General features: G+C 68.2%; 7 protein-coding genes across 7 annotated transcripts; 6 read left to right on the forward strand and 1 right to left on the reverse strand.

The window, feature by feature from the left end:
- Positions 1–313: 313 nt before the first annotated feature.
- RHOBADRAFT_52160 (uncharacterized protein) lies at positions 314–2,889 on the forward strand (the record flags this gene model as incomplete). The annotated part of the gene is made up of 9 exons (XM_018416197.1): positions 314–332; positions 433–452; positions 550–712; positions 787–1,109; positions 1,182–1,416; positions 1,524–2,079; positions 2,246–2,377; positions 2,453–2,669; positions 2,793–2,889. The coding sequence occupies 9 exons, from the start codon at positions 314–316 to the stop codon at positions 2,865–2,867; spliced, it is 1,740 nt and encodes a 579-aa protein (XP_018273272.1). The 3' UTR covers positions 2,868–2,889.
- Positions 2,890–4,013: 1,124 nt separating this feature from the next.
- On the forward strand, positions 4,014–7,980 carry RHOBADRAFT_52161 (uncharacterized protein; the record flags this gene model as incomplete). Its single annotated transcript, XM_018416198.1, has 1 exon — positions 4,014–7,980. One exon carries the CDS (start codon positions 4,014–4,016, stop codon positions 7,893–7,895), a length of 3,882 nt encoding a protein of 1,293 aa, XP_018273273.1. The 3' UTR covers positions 7,896–7,980.
- A 125-nt stretch (positions 7,981–8,105) lies between these two features.
- On the forward strand, positions 8,106–9,894 carry RHOBADRAFT_52162 (uncharacterized protein; the record flags this gene model as incomplete). Its single annotated transcript, XM_018416199.1, has 8 exons — positions 8,106–8,144; positions 8,281–8,346; positions 8,442–8,549; positions 8,617–9,057; positions 9,183–9,263; positions 9,342–9,367; positions 9,435–9,461; positions 9,620–9,894. The coding sequence occupies 8 exons, from the start codon at positions 8,106–8,108 to the stop codon at positions 9,858–9,860; spliced, it is 1,029 nt and encodes a 342-aa protein (XP_018273274.1). The 3' UTR covers positions 9,861–9,894.
- A 184-nt stretch (positions 9,895–10,078) lies between these two features.
- Positions 10,079–11,245, reverse strand: RHOBADRAFT_52163 (uncharacterized protein; the record flags this gene model as incomplete). The annotated part of the gene is made up of 3 exons (XM_018416200.1): positions 10,079–10,177; positions 10,249–10,309; positions 10,397–11,245. One exon carries the CDS (start codon positions 11,243–11,245, stop codon positions 10,490–10,492), a length of 756 nt encoding a protein of 251 aa, XP_018273275.1. The 3' UTR covers positions 10,079–10,177; positions 10,249–10,309; positions 10,397–10,489.
- A 111-nt stretch (positions 11,246–11,356) lies between these two features.
- On the forward strand, positions 11,357–12,597 carry RHOBADRAFT_52164 (uncharacterized protein; the record flags this gene model as incomplete). The annotated part of the gene is made up of 3 exons (XM_018416201.1): positions 11,357–12,042; positions 12,155–12,385; positions 12,566–12,597. Coding segments are annotated over 3 exons (947 nt in total), but the record flags the coding sequence as incomplete, so codon positions are not given.
- A 552-nt stretch (positions 12,598–13,149) lies between these two features.
- On the forward strand, positions 13,150–17,000 carry RHOBADRAFT_52165 (uncharacterized protein; the record flags this gene model as incomplete). The annotated part of the gene is made up of 18 exons (XM_018416202.1): positions 13,150–13,491; positions 13,560–13,644; positions 13,746–13,938; positions 14,009–14,151; positions 14,215–14,405; positions 14,480–14,561; positions 14,631–14,670; positions 14,739–14,914; positions 14,993–15,251; positions 15,340–15,395; positions 15,478–15,653; positions 15,723–15,793; positions 15,870–16,074; positions 16,153–16,172; positions 16,235–16,529; positions 16,674–16,717; positions 16,806–16,843; positions 16,903–17,000. 18 exons carry the CDS (start codon positions 13,150–13,152, stop codon positions 16,917–16,919), a joined length of 2,433 nt encoding a protein of 810 aa, XP_018273277.1. The 3' UTR covers positions 16,920–17,000.
- A 561-nt stretch (positions 17,001–17,561) lies between these two features.
- On the forward strand, positions 17,562–19,517 carry RHOBADRAFT_52166 (uncharacterized protein; the record flags this gene model as incomplete). Its single annotated transcript, XM_018416203.1, has 4 exons — positions 17,562–18,300; positions 18,376–18,614; positions 18,688–18,734; positions 18,809–19,517. 4 exons carry the CDS (start codon positions 17,562–17,564, stop codon positions 19,404–19,406), a joined length of 1,623 nt encoding a protein of 540 aa, XP_018273278.1. The 3' UTR covers positions 19,407–19,517.
- Positions 19,518–19,553: the final 36 nt, after the last annotated feature.

Raw genomic sequence — 19,553 nt, forward strand, 5'->3', positions numbered from 1 at the left:
AGGTACGGCTGCAGGTCGAGGGAGAGGTGCTCGCTTTCACGAACGAGGGCAGGCGGATCGCCCACGAGCGCCGCGGCGGTGCGATCGAGGCTCCCCGGCGAACCGGCGACAGGCAAGTGCGGGGCCGTCAGTTTCTTGGCACACCTCTTGGACGTCGAACGTGCACGCTCGCTCCTCGTACTGAGCATGCTCTTTTGGCGCTCGCAGCTGTCTCTCTCCTCCCGCCGACTCTTCACCGCCGACCACCTCCTTTCGAGCGCACGCTCCTCCTCCTCCTCCTCCGCCAACCCCCCTTGAAGGCGACCTCAGAAAAATGCCTTTCCACCAGTGGGGTGCGTCGTCTCGTTCTCCATCTCGTCCCACCACGCGCGAGAACTGACCTTGCCGCACCCCTCCCCTCGTCCGACCTCGTCTCGCACCAACTCGCCACAGACTACATCTTTGCCATCGGCGTGCGTCCCTACTTCGCTGAGCGTCGCGCTCGAGCGATTGAGCGATGTGAGCAACCCGGCGAAGCGGCACTGACCCTCGCATTCTCGCGCCTCGCAGACCATCTTTGCCGCGCTCGACGCGTTCAACATTGGCGCCAACGATGTCGCCAACTCGTTCGCGACGTCGGTCGCCTCCAAGTCGCTCACCATGAGGCAGGCGACCCTCGCCGCTGCCGTCATGGAGTTTGCGGGAGCGGTCGCAGTCGGAGCACGAACGGCTGGTGAGCCACCTCTCCCTCCTCCTCGCCCGAGCCTCGTCGCGACGAGCGCAGCCCTGACCGTGTCACCCACACAGACACGATCAAGAACGGCATCATCAACCCGTCCATCTTCCAGGGCAACGCCGGCGTCCAGATGCTCGCCTTCACCTGCGCCCTCGTCGTCTCGGCCTCGTGGCTCATGGTCTGCACGCGCTACTCGTGGCCCGTCTCGACGACCTACTCGATCGTCTCGGCGGTTGCCGGCGTCGGTGTCGCCGTCGGCGGCAAGGACGCCGTCAACTGGGGCTGGAACGGCGGCAAGGGCCTCGCGACCATCTTCGCCGGCTTCCTCATCGCCCCGGGCATCTCGGCCGGCTTCGGCGCCGTCCTCTACCTCATGGTCAAGTTCGGCGTTCTCGTGCGTCCCCTCCTTCCCTCGTCCTCGCGCCCTCGGACTCGTCGAACTGACTTTCCCTCGTTCGACCCACAGGCGCGCAAGAACCCCTTCCCCTACGCTCTCGCCTGCGGCCCGCTCGTCTTCTTCCTTACGTCGGCCGTCATGACGATGGCCATCGTCTTCAAGGGCTCGCCCTCGCTCGGCCTCGACGAGCTGCCCCAGAACGAGCTCGCCGCCGCCATCGTCGGCACTGCCGCGGTCGTCATGGCGCTCGCCGTCCTCTTCTGGGTTCCCTACGTCTACTGCAAGGTCGCGCGCAAGGACTACAGTGCGTCCTCGCTTCCCTCTCCCGCCTCGAGTGACCTTCTCAAGTCGGCTCGGGCGGCGGTCGAACCCCCTGAGCGTGTCACTCACTCGCTCCTCCTCGTCACGCAGCCCTCCGCTGGTACCACTTCTTCTTCGGCCCGGCCCTCTGGTTCCGCCAGCCCCCTGCCGATGCCGCCGACCTCGCCGTCAACGTCGTCGACTACCGCGTTCGCGCCGACAAGGAGGGCGAGACGCACGGCAACGTCAAGCCGCAGCTCGCCGCCAACCCGGACCTCGAGTCGTCGGGTGCGTCGGGCGAGGAGAAGATCATGGAGGAGCCGTCGTCGACGCCGGTCCACCCGTCGGCGCTCAACAGCGAGGTCGAGAAGGCCGACCCGCACCCGATCGAGGGCCCGTGGGCGACGCCCAAGAACCTGTGGATCATCGCGCGCTACAAGGCCATCCCGTGGATCGTCAAGAGCGCGACGCACGGCCTCAACTACGACATCCACGGCGCGCAGAACGGCGAGGCCGGTTCGCCCGAGGCCCGCCGCATGCAGGACATCTACGCCCGCGCCAAGCAGTACCCGAACGAGACCGAGGCGTGCTTCTCGTTTGTCCAGGTCCTCACGGCGTGCGCCAACAGCTTTGCGCACGGCGCCAACGACGTCTCGAACGCTATCGGGTGCGTCCCTCTCCTTCCTCCCACCCTCCTTCCCTCGCGCACTCGCTGACTCTCTTCCTCTTCCCTCTTCCCTTCTCCTCGCTACCTCGACGCCCTCGTGTCCGTCTCTGGCCTCGTCGGACTGCCCTCGCTCCACCTCGGCCACCGCCTTCTTCTCGCCAATCAGCCCGTACGCCGCCATCTACCAGGTCTGGTCGTCGATGGAGATCGCCGGCAAGAAGGCCGCCGTCCCCATCTGGATCCTCGTGTTCGGGGCCACCATGCTCGTCATCGGTCTCGCGACGTACGGCTACAACATGTGCGCCCACCTCTCCCACCCCCCCCCTTGTCTCTCGACCGGCGCCCTGACCGCTCTCTCTCTTCCGCCTCGCAGCATGAAGGTCCTCGGCAACAAGATCACGCTCCACTCGCCGTCGCGAGGCTTCTCGATGGAGCTCGGCGCCTCGATCACGGTCATCCTCGCGTCGCAGTACGGTCTCCCCGTCTCGACCACCATGTGCATCACCGGCTCGACCATCGGCGTCGCCCTGTGCAACGGCGACCTGCGCTCGATCAACTGGCGCGCGATTGGCTGGATCGTCCTCGGATGGGTACGTCGACTCTCCCTCTCCTTCCCTACTCCTTCCCTTCCCTCCCTCTCTCTCCTGTCTCTTCTCCCTTGCCCGTCGCCCAGGATGTACCTCGTTTACTGACGAGTGTGCGTCCTGCCACAGGTCCTCACCGTCCCCATCGCCGGTACGCTTGCGGGCTGCCTCATGGGCATCATCCTCAACGCGCCCCACTTCTGATGGAAAAACGGCCCGCGCTACCTGCGCCGATGCCTCTTGTGCCGTCTCGTCTCGTCCTTCTATAGATCCCCTCGGTGTCGCAGCTGTGCAGCGTGTTTTAATAGCCTCTTGTTCTCTCTCTCTCCTCTTCGCTCTTTGCCCTCACCTCTGTAGGCTCGACGCCAACACGCAGTCATTTCTCCCGACCGAGGGCTTCGTTCGACGTGGCAGCACGAGAGGAGAGCGCGTCCCGTCGTCGTCGTTGCAGTGAGCGCCGACCTGAGAGTTCCTGTGCGCAGGAAGCGCTGCGGCTTGTCTCGTCTCCTCTTCTGACAAGGCGCACGGCTCGACGGACCCTGTGGCTGTTTCTGCCGACGTCCGGCGGCTCAAAAAGCTCAAAGCTGCCCACACGAGCGAGGACGAGGGCTGCGAAGGAGGACGACGCGCGACCTTCTCAAGTTGCTTCGTCGCCGTTCGTGGCTCGCCAGCTCAGCGGGTCGGGCGTGCATGACGCGTCAGGCTGGCCTGCTATACCCTTGGTCCACCTCGGGCGACCAGTCTCTCGCGCAGAAGCGAGACGAGGTGCCGTCGCGTCCGAGACGCGTCGAGCCGTTGTCGTCGCCCGCTGCTCGCCGTGTTCCCTCTCGCCCTCGCTGCTCCCAGACGCGCACCAGGCACCTGCCTGTCCGCCTGTACTCTCTCTGCGCCTTGCTGGTCTAGCGCGCACGGCCGTCCATCCTCCGCCAGGCAGTGCCTCCCGGAGCAAGCTCGCCGCCTCATCACCCAGTGCGTCCCCGGCTTCTCTCCCTTCTCCTGTGCGCACAGGGGACTTATATAACCTTTCCAGTCCCGTCTACAAGCCCACCAAGCTCGCGCACGACACCGCACACGCAGGACCAGCTCGCCCGGACGAGCACAACCCACCGCGAGTCGACGACTAGGTGCGCCCGTCAGCCCGCGCTGTCAGCCCCATCCGTGTAACCGAGCTAACCCGATGCATCCCCTCGCAGTACCCGACACAACCACCTGAGCCAACCGCTCATCGTCGCTCCTTTCACCTGTACCGCCGGCTCCGCCGTGCCTCCCTCGACCCGACCTCTCGACCTCGCACCTGTCCTCGCGCGCACCCGTGACCGAGCTCCAGCTCTCCCGAGTACACCGACCGCCATGCGCCTCCTCGCTCTCGCCCGCGCGACCCTCATCGCCGCCCTCACGCCGCTGGCCCTCGCCACGCCCAATCTCGTCTACCCTCTCCAGGCCCAGCGCCCGCCTGTTGCGCGCTCGAGCGAGAGCTGGACCTTCACCCTCTTGTCCGGCACCTTCTCCTCGTCGAGCGGCGGCACCATCACCCTCGCCGCGACATCCACCCTCCCGGCCTGGGCCACGTTCGACGCCTCGAGCGGGTCCTTCTCGGGCACACCGTCCTCGTCCGACCTCGGCTCGACCGCCGTCACCGTTCGGGCGACCGACTCGAGCGACGGCGCGACGGCGTCTGGGCGGTTCACGCTCCTCGTCGTCGACCCGGCGTCGGACCCGGCGCCGTACGTCCGCCTCCCGCTCGAGTCGCAGCTCGCCTCGGCGGCCGCCATCTCGGGCGGCGGGACGCTCACGCCCGGCGGCGCGCTCAAGGTGCCGCCGCAGTGGAGCTTCTCGTTCGGCTTCGAGCAGTACACGATCGAGAACGCGCTGCAGCTGCGCATGTACTACACGGCGTTCGTCCATGGCACGACGTCGCTCCCGTCGTGGATCACGTTCGACAACGAGACGGTCACGTTCAACGGGCTCGCGCCGTATACCCCGGGCGAGTACGAGATCGACGTCGTCGCGAGCGAGCGGTTCGGGTACGGCGACGCGCGGCAGAGCTTCACGATCCTCGTCACCAAGCACGCGTTCGAGCTCGTCGGCACCAACGGCACGGGTGATGGCGTGTTCCCGACCGTTAATGCGACCGTCGGCGGGCCCGTCAACTACACCGTTCCGCTCGGCCAGCTTCGCCTCGACAACTCGACCGTCAACGCGAGCGACATCAGCAGCGCCACGGCCGACTTTGCGCAGGCGGGCGTGACGTTCCTCTCGTTCGACAGCGCCGCACTGAGCGTGACGGGCGCCGTCCCGGCCAATTACTCGCCCACGAGCGCCTCGGGCGTGCCCATCCCGCTCGTCCTCGTCGACCGCAACAACGACACGCTCCAGGCCAACCTGTCGCTCGTCGTGTACCCTTCCCTGTTCGACACGGCGTCGTTTCCGGCCATGATCGACGTCCAGGTCGGCAAGAAGTTCGAGCAGGACCTGTCGGCGTACCTCGCGCCGTCCTCGTCGAGCAAACGGTCGCTCCCGTCGTCGCTCAAGGACGTCACGATCAACTCGTCGATCGCGCCGGCCGCAGCCTCGTCCTGGCTCTCGTTCGACCCGTCCGCCTTCACCCTGTCCGGCACCGCGCCCTCGTCCGTGCCCGACTACGAGAACGTGTCGGTCACGCTCGACGCCCTCGACCCGTCGACGTCGGCCGTCTCGCGAGCGTCGTTCGTCCTGTCGGTCATCGAGGGCGGCGGCAACTCGACGTTCCCGACCTCGTCCCCCTCTGCCGACAAGGGCCTGTCGACGTCCGCCAAACTCGGGCTCGGGCTTGGGCTCGGCCTCGGCCTGCCCCTCCTCATCCTCGCCCTCGTCCTCGTCGCGTGCTGCATCCGCAAGCGCCGCCGTAGCGCCGGCACCGCCGGGTCGAGCGGCAAGGGCGGTCGTCGTCCCGGCGGCCTCCTCATCTCGCACCCGCGCCCGATGAGCACGTCGCCGGCCCCGAACGGCGCCTTCTCGGCCAGCGCCGTCACGATCGTCGGCTCGGCAGGGCACGGCGTGGGCGGCGGCGCCAAGGGCGAGAAGGCGTCGCCGCCCGTCGCCTCGAGCGCTCAGTGGGGCAGCGCCGAGAAGGGCTACGTGCCGCCTGTCGGAGGCGCCGAGCACATGGCGCTCCCCGTCGCCGTCACGTCGCAGTACCCGCACGCGTCGCACAAGCTCGACACGCTGCACGAGGCGGACGAGCCGCCGCCGACGCCGACTGAGCCCAAGGGGCCCAAGCGGTTCGACGTCATGGGCCGCCTCTTCCGCAGCGAGTCGGGCCAGAGCTTCCTCGACGCGGTGCGCGGCAAGGGCAAGGGGCGCGAGCGCAGCCAGCGCTCGCTCGCGTCGGTCAGCGGCGAGGGAGCGGGAGCAGGAGCGGTCGGTGGCGGCGGCGGCGCGGTCCGCCACGAGGCGTCGCTCTTCGGCCTCGGCATCGACGACGCTGCGTCGAACGAGACGCGGCGCATCGTCGTCGTGTCGGACGGCGGGCGCGGCATCGACTCGGGCACGTACGCCTCGCCCAAGGCGGGGCCGGCGGCAGGGCCGAGCGGGCGCGTCTCGAGCTGGGAGAGCGGCGCGAGCTCGAGCCTGTTCTACTCGGACCGGTCGGCGGCGTCGGGCTCGCCGCGGTCGATGCCGCACCGGCGCACGGCGAGTCGGACGGGCAGCGCGAGCGGGAGCGGGTTGAGCAGCGCCGGGTACGCCTCGCCGGTCCCGTCGGCGAGCAGCGGGTCGAGCAACGTCTCGGTCGGTGGGACGAGGCGCGGGCCGCCGAGCATCCCGCAGCGCAGGCGCGACTTCCTCCCCCTCCCGATCAAGAGCCCGACCGCCCTCGACGTCGACTCGCCCACGCCCAGCCCGAACCGCGACACCTACGACGTCACGCAGCCGCTCAGCCTCACTCGGGACGTGAGCGACGGCACCATGAGCGACGGCGTCGACGAGGACGAGGTCGGCGGGATCCGCATGGTCGGCTCGCACTCGGGTTCGTCGAGCTCGACGCAGGCGCGCCATCTCGACACGAGCGCCGCCGTGAGCGAGGCGCGGCACTTCCAGCAGTACTCGTCGCCGTCCCGATCGGGCAGCTACCCGTCCGACTCGCCGTCGCAAGACTCGCTCGTCGCACCGCCTCGCCTCATCTCGTTCACCCAGGAGCGCCGCCCGCCACCGTTCAGCCGCACCTTCACCTCGCAAACCTCGCTCGCCGCACGCCGACCGTCCGAACCGACCGACACCGAGCAGCGCGAGGACGGCGACGAGGCGGTCGAGGACGCGTGGGAGGACGACGAGGGCGACGACCGACCGCGACCCAGGAGCGCCGTCTACGTCCCCGCCGACGGGCAGGGCTCGCCGACCACCTCGGCCGTCTTCTACCCGTCGGCGGCAGCAGGGTCGTCGAGCGCGCAGCGCGAGACGTGGCAGTCGCGCTCGGCGTACGGCGACTCGGTCCTGAGCCGGACGAGCTTCGACGACGAGGTCCTCGACGAGCAGCGTCTGAGCGCGACAGGCGGCGGCGTGCGGTACGTCGGGTCGGTCGCGTCGACCAACGTGTCGCCGGCCATGGCGTCGCACTTCACGCACGACTCGGCGAGCCGATACTCGCAGTCGGACGTGCCGGCGACGCCGCGATCGGTCGCGTTCTCGGCCGCCTCGTCTCAGCCGACGGCAGCGACGAGCGCCGACTCGCGGCACAAGCGCTCGTCGTCGTACCTCGAGCCGCTGCGGGTCTCGCTCCACGTCGGCGAGCCGTTCCGGTTCGTGCCTCGGCTCGAGCCGGCGCCTTTCGCCTCGATCTCGTCTTCGCCGGGCCGCAACGGGCCACCGCGCGCGACGTACCACGCGTGGATCGAGACGGCGCTCCTCGACGAGGCGCTCGCGCGGCGGTACTCGGCCGACGAGCTCGACGACGGCGTCGCGCCGTTGCCCGAGTGGGTGCACTTTGACGGCGCGGCGATCGAGGTCTTTGGGCTCGCGCGCCGCATCGACGCCGGCACGTGGCCGCTCGTCGTCATCGAGCGCAAGGCGCAGCGCACGCCCGGGTCGCCGACGCGAGGAGGAGGAGGAGGAGCGAGGGTCGACGACGACGCCGACGTGACCGAGCAGGTCGTCGGCCGGTTCGAGCTCGTCGTCGTGCACCGCGACGGCGAACCTGTTGGACTCGGTGTCGAGCAGGACAAGGACGAGGGCGAGTTGCGGATCGTGACTTACTGAGGCGGACGAGGACCGGGCGAGGATGTAGCCTTTCTTACGGCGTGCGTCGGCGCAAGGTCGACTAATCTCGAGTACATATCTCATCGTCGTCGTCTCCCGCTATCCACGAGAGCCAAGAGCGAGCCACCGAGGCTCACGCGCGACTTGGGTCGGTGAGCGCCAGCGGGCGACCTTGGCTCGTTCTCAACTCTCGCCTCGACCACCGCGAGCATGGCCAGCTTCGACGCACAGAGCCTGCGCCCCGACATTGTGCGTCCTACCTGCTCGCGCCTGTGCCCAAGCGCCGTACTGACCTCGCCTCGTCCTCTCCCCCGCTCTCCCACCTCGTCATCTCCGACGCCGCCTCCCTCGCCCTGTGCACCTCCCTGTGCCTTGACCCGCGCAGGCGAGCATCCTCGACCAAGCAGATCGCTCGAGCGTGTCCGCAAAGGCCGTCCGCAAGGCTCTGCAGGTGCGCCGGTCGTGTCTCATCTCGTCCCTGTTCCCCGCCGTCCTCCTCAACCTCGCACACTGCACAGAGCAAGAGCTGACACTCGCTCGACGCAGGCCAAGTACCCGAACCTCGACATCAAGGCGCACAAGCAGGCGATCGACTCGGTGACGACTGAGCTCTTCACGTCGGGCGGGAACGGCGACGGCGGTCACGGGCACGAGGTGCGTCTCCTCTCGCCGTCCTCTTACTCTAGCCCTCGCCGAGACTCACCCGTCCACTGTACCGCAGGACGCCGACGTCAAGCCCAAGCTGCCTTCGTTCCAGAAGCTCAAGCGCTCGCGCTCGCCGTCCGCCAACGGGTTCGCGCCCGAGCCGACCTCGTCGCCCGCTTTCGCCCTCGCCACCACCTCGAAGAGCAAGAGCAAGGCCGAGGAGGACGACGCGGCCATGGCGCGCCGGCTCCAGGCCGAGTTCGCGTCGCAGAGCGCCGGCCGCACGACGCGCAACGGCACGACCTCGTCGGCGTCCAAGAAGCGGACGGCGGGCGGCAAGAAGAAGAGCAAGGCGCGCGTGAGCGACGACGATAGCGAGGGCGGAGGAGGAGCGGCGCCCAAGAAGAAGAAGCGCAAGGCGAACCCCAATTCCGGGTTCAACAAGTTCCACCTGCTCTCGCCCGAGTTGGCGGCCATCTGCGGCGAGGAGGTGGCGAGCCGGCCGAGGGTGACCAAGGTGCGCTTCGCATCTCTCTCATCGTTCCTCGAAGCCCCCGTCTCGACCTCTCGGGTCGCGGACACGTGGCTTCGCGTCCTCAGGCCGCGCCACAGAAGCGAATACTCACCTCGCTCCTCACGCAGCTCATGTGGCGCTACATCAAGGCGCACGACCTCCAGGACGCCAACAAGCGCACCGACATCCTGCCCGACGAGACGCTGCATGCGCGCCCTCCTCTCTCCTCCTCGTCGCCCCGTTGGCCGAGCCAAACCTGACCCTTCCGCCCTCGTTCCTCCCCGCAGCGCGTCCTCCCCTTTGCGCGCATCAAGTTCGTCCTCTGTCTTGATCAGGCTCTGCCGCCCGAGCGTCGTCGCTCACATGCTCTCCTCCCGCAGCTCGTTCACGATGGCCAAGCACATCAGGTGAGCAGGCTTTGGTCCTCGTCTTTGTCGCGCCGCTCTCGCTCTCTCGGAGCAGGAGAGGGCGGCGAAGGATCGAGAGTCCCTTGCTCACCGCCACGCATGTTCCCCTCGACCCACTCGCCCGCCCCTCTTGGCCCCTCCTCGCCTCCCTCTCGCAGCCCGCACCTGTTCCCCTTCGACCCCGAGCAGCACGCGCACCTCGTCCCGCCGCCCTCGGACGACGAGGAGCCCGCTGCGCCCTCGTCGACGCTCGCCGCCTCGTCCGACGACGACGACGTCAAGGACAAGAAGCCGAGGGCGGCGGCCCGTGCGCCGACGGCGGACAAGGCGGGCGTGAGGGGGTCGGGCAGGGGCCTGAGCAAGGAGGAGGTCGACACGGAGGACGAGGAGAGCGATTAGAGGGTCGGGGCGCGAGGGGATGGGCGTGGCGAGGGAGGGTGTGGGCCGGACGAGGAGGAGGGGAGAAGGCGCGGCGTCGGGCCGACGCTCGAGGCGCGTTTCGAGGTGCAGGCTTTGCCGATGTGTCCAGAAATCAAGCTTTGCTGTCCCAGGGCAGCGACCGAGGAGAGGCTGCTCTCGCTGTCGCAATCTCTTTCTGCTCGCTCGCTCTCAAGATGAGAAGGTCAGAAACGAGTTGCTGCAGCTGCTACATGGGCCGCACGACGCCATCGATGGGGAACGAGTGTCTGTCGTCTTGCTGAGCGAGTCGGGCGCGGCTGCATCGCAAGGCATCGGCAAGAGAGGGTCAGTGCGCGAGTCGAGGATCTGGGAGGACGAGGCGACGCACCGTCATCGCCGAGAGGCCGCCGCTCACGGCTCTCCCAGTACGTGCAGTCCCTCGATTCGGCCTGTGAGGGAGGGAGAGAGACGAGGTCAGTGAGGCTGCCGAGGGCAGAGGGCAGTGGCCTAAGTTGCGAGAAACGAGCGCGACGCACCTCGCGAGGAGCAGGAGACGGTCCCGGCCGACCCGACGCCCAGCTCGTCGTGCACGCCGAGAATTGAGGTCGGTATGCGGCGCAGCTCCTGCGTCAGGCCCCTCCCGACGGCTTGCCCGGCTCAAAGACGCTCAAGCACCTCCACGTGCTTTCGCCGCCCTTGTCCCACGCGCCGAGGCCGCTGCTGGCCCACTCGACCATGACGCCCTCGGGCGTCCACTCTGTCCAGATGCCGACGCCCGGCGTCGACGACGACCCGCCGCCTTTGCGGGTGGGCTCGCCGAAGTGGGTGAGGAGGGCGGCGCCGGTCGTCGAGGGCTGGAGCGGGAAGGGGAGGTGCGAGGTGGGCGCGGTGGCGGCGGGAGATGCGGTGTCGTCGGTGCTGGGTGGGGATGAGGCAGTTGAGGGAGGAGCGGCGGAGGAGGACGGCGAGGACGAGGCGGGGAGGAGGACCGGGTACGCCGGAAAGGGCTCCCAGCGGTCGTCTGGACGCTGTCGCGGGGCCTTTTTCTTGTCGTCGGGTGGGCGTGCACGTGCAGCGTCGTCGTGGTTGTACAGGTCGAGGCCGGTGCACTTGAGGCGGCCGTTGTCGCCCTCGCGGCGCAGGTCGTCGAGGGTGGACGAGGACGAGGGGCGCAAGGGGGGCAAGGGCTCGAACGAGAGCGAGAGGCCGATGTGGCGGTAGTTGAGGTAGACAATGTCGGCGTAGGCCTTGACCTCTGGCGGTGGACAGCTGTTGTCGTCGGGCTCGACGCGCGAGAGGAAGGCGGCCAGACGAGGCGACGAGGGCGACAGGCCGAGCAAGGCGTGCAGGTCGGTGCCGTTTGGAGTGGGCATGACGGTGCTCATGGCTGCCCAGCAGCTGCGCAGGCTCTCGGCTGGGACGAGAGCGAGGGTCGTGTCGACCGGAAGCCTCAGCTGATGACGGTGGTCTCTCCTCCCCCACCAGCTCGCACGACGAGCAGCACGGCACAGAGCCATGCCCACCTTTAACACGAGCAACCCATGGCGCTCGCGCTCGCAGCCTCCAGCCCCGAGGCACACTCGCCCCGCTCCATCAGCACCGCCTCCCTCATCCTCGAGCACTCCCACCTCGCGCCCTCGCTCCCCACCAGCGCCAGAGCCCGAGCCAGTCGACGACCGCACTCGCTCCCTCACCGCCCTCGCCCAACTCGCCGCCCGCTTCCACCACCTCCAGCGCGACCTCGCCCTCCCCCCTCCCTCGGCCCTCGTCTTCACCCCAAAGGCCTCGTCCTCTTCCCCCAAGCTCGCCTTCAACCCCGTCAACGCCCCCGTTCACGGCTACGAGGAGGCCCTCACCCGCCTCCTCACCGAGCTCGACGCCGTCGACAGCGCCGGCGACCTCGCCGTGCGCGCTCAGCGCAAGAACCTCGTCACGGCCGTCGAGGGCGAGGCCCAGCGCGTCGAGCGGTGGCGCAGAGAGTGCTTCGACGCGAGGCAGCGCGGCGACGAGGGCCCGCACTGGGTCAAGCAGGGTCGCGAGGGCGACGACCAGGCGCTCGAGCCCGCGAGCGACGCGCAGAGGGCCGAGCGGTCGAGGGCGCGAGACGGGCAGCGTGAGGGCGACAAGGAGCGATCGGGGAGTGCGTGGGCAGGAGGTCCACCGCCGGTGCAGGGCCACCCAGGTGCGCTCCACCTTCTCCTTCTCGACGCCGCCGCCGCACGCGGACTCTCGCACTGACTTTGCCTTTACCTCCCTCTCTTCTCCTCCCTTTGCTCGTTCTCCCTCTCGCACAGACACGTCCTCGTCCTCTCGGCGCGAGCTCCCCGGGCAGTTCTACCCCGCTCCCCCCTCGCCCGCCTTTCCCTCCTGGTCCTCTCACACCCGCCAGCACCCCGACCCGCAGCACTACCGCGCCGCGCCCGGCGCCCGCCTGCCTTCCTCCTACGCCTCCTCGCCAACTCGCCGCGACGCCGAGCCGCGCTGGGCACCTCGCTCGAGCGGCGGCGGCGGCGACGGCTCTCACGGTGAGCCGGCGCGCGACGGGCGGCACAGGGCCGGCGGGCGCACTCGCGACTCGCGCGAGGTGGACGGAGGGTTGGACGGGTACGTCGATGGCGGCAGGAGCGCGGGAGGGGCGGCGGGGCACGGTCGGCGCGAGGGAGAGGGCGCGAGATGGGGGTCGAGGAACCCGTACACGCGCGCAGGCGGCGGCGGCGGCGGCGGCGGGTGGTACTGAGCGAGGGGCGCGAGGACACGGCGTACGACGCCTGGAGGCGGCGAGGGAGGGTACACAGATGCGGCGACGAGCAGGGAGGACGTCGCTCGAGCTGCAACTCATTCGAGGTGCGTCGCCTCCTTTCGCCTTCTCTCCCTCTCCCCTCGTCAAAGCTGACTCTCTCGTCGTCGCAGTTTTCTCTTTCGTCGTGTTCGTTGCTCCTCGAGAGCGTCCAGCTTCGCCGCACCCCCTCGGCCGGCGGCGTCTCGATCGTCCTCGCTGCTCGTCCTCGCTGCTCCACCCCGCGCCTCGCGCTCCTCGGCCGCCCGCTCCCGGACCCCCCGGTACCGCCCCTCGCAGCTGCTCCGCACCGTCGCGCCAAAACAGGGCGAGGAGCGGCGCGACTCGCTGTGGTGCCGACAATCTGATCAGCCTCGGTCGGTCGGGGTCTGAAACACGCAGATTCGACGCGGCCGCTCGCCCGCTCTCGCCTCGTCGGGCCCGCCGGCTTTTCTCTCGACCTCCTCCTTGGTCCCGAGTCGACGCCTGCCCGGCCCACAGCCCTCGCCCGCCATGGTCCGCGTCCGCAACCCGTTCAAGCGCCAGGACTCGTTCTCGGTCCCGCTCGACACGCTCCACCACCCGCCCTCGCCCTCCCCTGCCGGTCCCGACTCGGTTCCGACCCTCGCCTCGTCAGCTGCGGCCGACAAGTCGACTGCGCCCACCAGTTTCGGCATCGACGAGGACGAGGACGAGGTCAAGGACAAGGACGCGCTCGACGAGCACGCGACGGCCCTCACGTCGGCGCACGAGCTGCACCGGCAGCAGCACCGCGCGACAGACCCTGCGGCTCGCGAGACCGACGAGCTCGACGCCGTCGACCTGCTCTCGAACGGCAAGGAGCGCCCGATCGAGGTGCGTCTCGTTCTCCCCCTCCTGCCCTCCCCTTGCCGAGCGAGCTCCTGACGAGCTTCCGCCTGCAGACGGCGAGCGACATCGGGACACGGTGCCTGTCGCTCGACGACGACCCGAGCATGCCGATTCACACGCTGCGGATGTACGTCCTCGGTGAGTTGGTTTCGGCTCTCCTCCTCCTTTCTCCCTCCCTCAGTCGCATTCACTGACACGGCCTCTTCTCCCTCCTCCTCCTCTCCTTTCCTCACGTACAGGACTCGGCCTCACGTGCTTCTCGGCCGTCCTTGGTCAGATCTTCTACTTTCGCCCGACGAGCCTCACCGTCTCGCAGCTGTTCCTCGTCGTCGTGTCGTTCATCCTCGGGCGCGTGTGGAGCGCTGTCCTGCCCAAGGCCGACAAGGGACGCTTCTGGGCGTTCCTCAACCCGTGCTCGTTCAACATCAAGGAGTGCGTCCACCAGCTCGTTCTCCCTCGAGGTCCGTCACTGACGATCTCTCCTCTCCCGTACTCTGCGCAGGCACGTCGCGATCAACATCATGTGCAGCACGGCCACGTCGTCGGCGCAGGCCATCAACGTGTTTGCCGCCGACGAGCTCTACTACGACTTGAACGCCAACTACGCCGTCGCCATCTTCACCCTCGTCGGCTCTCAGCTCCTGGGTCCGTCGGCCCTATCTCCTCCGCCTCTCTCTTAACGTCGCGAGCTGACTCTTCATTCCGCAGGCTATGGCCTCGCCGGCCTGTGCCGCGCCGTCGTCGTCTTCCCGACCTACTGCGTCTACCCGAGCCTCATCCCGGTCGTGCAGCTGTTCGACCTCGTGCACCGCGACAAGGACTACTCGGCGCAGCGCAAGAGGCTCAAGTTCTTCCTCGTCATCTTTGTCGCCATCTTTGTCTGGGAGTGGGTGCCCGAGGTGCGTCGGCCGGATTCCTCTCTCCCCGTTCTCGTGCGACGAGCGACGTCGACCTGATGCTGCGGCACCCACAGTTCATCGCGCCGAGCCTCACGGGCATCTCGATCTTCTGCCTCGCCCGGCAAAACTCGCCTTGGGTGACGCGCATCTTTGGCGGTCCGTGCCCTTCGTCCTCCTCCTCCTTCGACGAGCCTCGAGCACTGACTCTCGCTCTCTCTCGCGCAGGCTCGTACCCGAACGAGGGCATGGGTCTCTTCCAGTTCTGGTGCGTCCCGTCGAGCTCCCTCTCGCACCGCCCGGCCCTCGACCTGACCCTCTTTCGCCCCGCCGCAGCTTCGACTGGTCGTACATCAGCGGCGCCGGCCCGCTCTACACGCCGCTCGCGACGCAGCTGTCGATCTACGCCGGGTGCGCCATCTGCGCCGTCATCGCATGCGCCATGTACGCCGCCAACGCGTGGCAGGCGCACAACTTTCCCTTCATGAGCCAGGACCTCTTCTACGAGAACGGTGCGCCCTGCCTTTCCCTTGGTCTTCTCCCTTCCTCGAGTGAGAAGACCTGACTTCGGTCGAGTCGAGCGCGCACAGGCACCCAGTACGACCAGACCCTGATCCTCAACAGCGACTACACCTTGAACCCGGACGCGCTCGCCGAGCAAGGCCTGCCCTGGCTCTGCCCGTCGTACGCCATGTACTACATCGGCTGCAACCTCGCGATCGGCGCCACCATCACGTACGTCGCCCTGTGGTACCGCGAGCCGATCGTCAAGGCCGCGCGCGAGTTTCGCAGAGGCGCCGTCGACGACGCGCACTACGCCAAGATGCGCGTCTACAAGGAGGTCCCTATGTGCGTCGTCACCTTTGTCGTCGAGTGCTCGTGCGCGGGACAGGAGACGAGCGAGAGGCGCTCACCGAGCTGTTCGTCGTGCGCGCAGGTGGGTCTACGCCGGCATCGTCCTCTCGTCCTTCGCCATGGCCATGGCTACGTGCTGTGCGTCCCTCTCTCCCTCTCGACGACGTCCTCAGCCTCTCGCGAGGGTTGACCTGACGCGATACTGCCCCTCGCCGCACAGACACCGGTCACTCGCACCTGCCCTGGTGGGCCCTGATCGTCGCCATCCTCATCGCGGCGGCCTTCCTGCCGATGCTGTCGGTATTCTACGCCATCACGGGCTGGCAGGTCGGCTTGACGACGCTCGCCCAGATGTTGGGCGCCGCCATCGTGCCGGGCAACTCGCAGGCCAACATGGTGCGCACGCTCCCCTTCCCCTCTCGTCGCGCCGAGCAGGAACAGCTCTCACTCCTCGAGCCCCTGCAGTACTTTGCGCTCTACTCGTCGTCATCGGTCACGCAGGGCATCAACATGGCGGTCGACCTCAAGCTCGCGCAGTGAGTCTCGCTCCGTCCCTCTAGCCTCGAGCGCCTGTTCTTCTTCCTCGCCCTGACCTCTCTTCTCGTCCTACAGGTACACCAAGATTCCGCCTCGCACGACGCTCTCGATGCAGACGCTCGGCACCGTCGTCGGCGCCATCCTCCAGCTCGTCATCATGAAGCAGATCATCTCGTCGCACCGGGAGCTCCTTACCGACGTTCAAGGCTCGAACTTCTGGTCGGGCCAGAACGTCCAGTCGTTCAACACCGAGGCGGTGACGTGGGGAGCGCTCGCAAAGGTGCGCCCGGCGTGTTTCTCCCTCTCTCTCGAGCTCCCGACCGACGACGAGGACTGACCGAGATGCGCCGCCTCGCAGCACATGTATGGGCCGTCGGGGTGCGTCCTCTTCCTCTCGCCCTCGTCGCCGACGGCCCACTGATCACGAGCATGTCGCGCAGCACGTACTTCATCATCCCGATGGCGATCATCATCGGCCTCGCGTGCCCGCTCCCCTTCTACGCCCTGCACCGCTTCTTCCCTCGTCTCGGCGCCGACAAGGTCGTGGTCCCGCTCCTCGTCTACGCCGTCGGGTACCTCAACGCCGGCATCAACTCGCAAAACTTCTTCTGCGTCTGCCTCGCCTTCTGGTCCCAGTGGTACTTGCGCAAGTACCGCTCGACGTGGTTCCGCAAGTACAACTTTTTGCTCTCGGCAGCGCTCGACGGCGGCACGCAGGTCTTTGTCTTTGTCGCGGTGCGTCCCTCGTTCCTCCCCTCGTCCTTGTCGCCGTCGCGCCGTCGAGAGGGCCGTGCGCGCGACCCGCTCGACGGCTTCTCGAACGTCTGTGTGGGCCTCTCTCCGCAGCAGAGCCTGTCACTGACCTCGAGCACGACGCAGACGTTTGCGATTCAGGGCGGTGCAGGGCGGACCGTGATCATGCCGTGCGTCCGCTCCTCTCTCGAGCCTCTTCCTCTCTTTCCTCTCGCCTCGCCCTTGACACTTCCCTCTCTCTCTCTCCTCCCTCTACAGCTCGTGGACCCTCAATCCTGCCGACAAGCAACCCGACTGTGCGTGCGGCTCGTCCTGCACTGCCCAGAGCCCGACTGACTCGCCTTCTCGCGCGCAGACTGCGTGGCCACCTGAGCCGCCGCGGCGCCCTCCTCTCGGCCCGGTCGCGTTTTCTTGCGGTAGATCCTCTCGGTGCAACAGACGAGCTTGACCGTGTGGCTCGCCGCAGGAGAGCCAAGTCGAGAGGCTTCGAGCCGACGAAAGAGCAAACCGCAGCCGGAGGCAGAGGGCCTCCTCCCGCAGCTTGCGCGTCAGGAGAGAAGGTCGACGCGGCGCAGTACTCTCTGTCGCAAGCTGGAAAGCGAGGAGAGCGCAAAGCGGCTTGCCCTCGCAGCGCACGAGCCTGCGCCAGCCGCGAGCAGTGACCTTCTCAAATGGCCGTTACCAAAGCGGGGCGGCCGGCCGCGGGGGCGAACGAGCTGGTTAACGAGCCGGAGAAGTGTGGCGCAGATCGGTCTCGGAGCTGTTACGTTACGTCGTCGAGATTGGCTTGATTCGGCGCCGAGCGAGGCTGGTTACGTACGTCGTTGCGAGCTTGGTGGCTGTGCTGCGCGCACGGGCCTGGAGCGCTCAAGCTGGAGGCACAGCGACGACGCACGCGAGGACAGAGCGCCGGATCGCCCTCGGCCGCCGTCGGTTCCTCCTCGAATCACTGCCCTTCTCTCGCTCCCCACCACTTCTCTCTCCCCTCCACCTCCTCTACCTCGCCACTGCACCATGGGCCTGTTCTCGCACAAGGACAAGACATCGCCGTCGGGCTTCTTCCCCGTCGACCAGACGCCCACCGACGAGCGCAGCGAGTCTGACGCCATCAACAACCGCCCGCGCACCTCGACCTCGTCGGGCGGCAGGACGTCGCAGGACGCGGCTCGCCACTCGTCGTCGTCGACTGGAGCTGCCGCAGGCGCAGCAGCGGCGGCGGCGGCGGGCGCAGCTGGAGCGAGTCGGGCGCGCACTTCGCATGACGGCGGTGCAGCTGCTTCGGCCTCGCCCAAGGTCGACCAGGCGCGCTCGTCCGGCCCGCTCACCAACGAGGTCCACTCGAGCCCCTCGAGCTCGTCGGGCCTCCCTGCTGGCGCCGCCCCGGCCGCCGCCGCCGCCGCCGCCGCCACCACCGCGGCCCACCACCACCCGTCCTCGTCCTCGTCCCCGACCGTCGCCCCCACTTCGGCTCGCGAGATCAACAACCCCTCGTCCTCCTCCACCGCCGCCGCTTCGACCGGCCTACCCTCGATCCAGGACCAGTCGGCCGGCCTCACCCGCGGCGCGACCCTCAAGGAGCGCTCGGCCACGCCCCACAGCCACCACGCCCAGCCCGGCTCGGACGCCGTTCTGAGCGAGGAGCAGGCCAAGCTCGCCGAGCACGACCACAAGTACCTCCAGCCGGTCGTCCACGAGCGTCGTCACATCCACGAGGTCGAGGAGCTCGAGCGTCACCGCGTCGTCGACCGTCACGGTGCGTCCTCTTCCTCGTCCCTTCCTCCCTTCCCTCTCAAGCGCGCATGGCCTGACCTCGATTTTCCCCCGACAGTCCACCACGTCCAGCACCACGTTCAGCCGCTCGTCGACGAGCGCCACCTCGAGACGGTGCACTCGTACCGCGAGGTCCCCGTCACGCACGTCGAGGAGGTGCACGCCAACACGCCCGACGACCGCGCGCTTCTCGCTCGGCTCAACGCCCAGAGCATGAGCACCTACACGGTCGTGCCGCACCAGCGTGTCAAGGTCGACAAGGGCGAGACGCAGGTCACCGAGAACGTCGTTCACCACGTGCGTCCCTCGTCCTCTCTCTCTTCCAGATCGTCCTCGAGCCGCCGCCTGACTCGCCTTCCTCCTGTCGCAGTACCACACGATCGTCATGCCCGTGTGGCAGCGTGACCTGCACGAGTTGTGCGTCCCTCTCTTTTCCCTCGCCGGCGTCGCGCTCGGACCCGTCCTGACCTTCTTCCTCTCCCTCTCGCCAGCTACCGCCTCAACTCGAACTTCTCGCCGGCCTCGATGCTCAACTCGAGCGGCGGCCCGGCCGCGGCGCACGGCCACGCGCAGCAGCACAACGTCGCGTCGCCGTCGGTCCAGCACGGCGCGTTCGGGTCCGTCTCGCACCCGCCCGGCGCCAAGGTCGTCCCCGGCGGCGTGTCGCTCATGGGCCCGCCGCAGGCTCGCGAGGGCCACAAGCTCGTGCCGGACTCGCGCCCCGAGATCGGCGGCGAGAGCACGGCGTACGAGGTCGAGTACGTCAACCGCGAGCCCGTCTTTACCTCGTCGGCGACGCACCCGGTCCAGCGTCACGGCCTCCAGCAGCAGCAGCACTCGCCGCTCCAGCAGCAGCAGCAGCCGGGCGCCGGCATCTCGGGCGCGCACGCGAGGCAGAGCAGCCTGTCGAGCTCGGTTGGGCGCCACGCCCGCACGTCGTCGCTCGGCCAGACCGTGCCAGGCGGCAACCTCGCGACGACGACTGGCGGCCACCACCACGGCCTCCACCAGCAGCAGCAGGCGTCGTCGCCGCAGATGGCCGGCCTCGAGCAGGGCATGCAGAACACCAACCTCGGCGTCGCGAGGTGAACGCTTCCTCCTCCCTCCCTCCTTCTCTCGTACAAAGACCCTCGAACTCGTAGTGCCTCGTTCTGTGTAGCTCTCTCTTCAGTCTTGATATCAGTCAGCCTGTCGTCGACCCTCTGCTCGTGTGAGAGGAAAGCTCGCGACGAGAAG

The sequence above is a fragment of the Rhodotorula graminis genome (assembly GCF_001329695.1).
Source record: "Rhodotorula graminis WP1 unplaced genomic scaffold RHOBAscaffold_3, whole genome shotgun sequence".
Lineage (NCBI taxonomy): Eukaryota > Fungi > Basidiomycota > Microbotryomycetes > Sporidiobolales > Sporidiobolaceae > Rhodotorula > Rhodotorula graminis.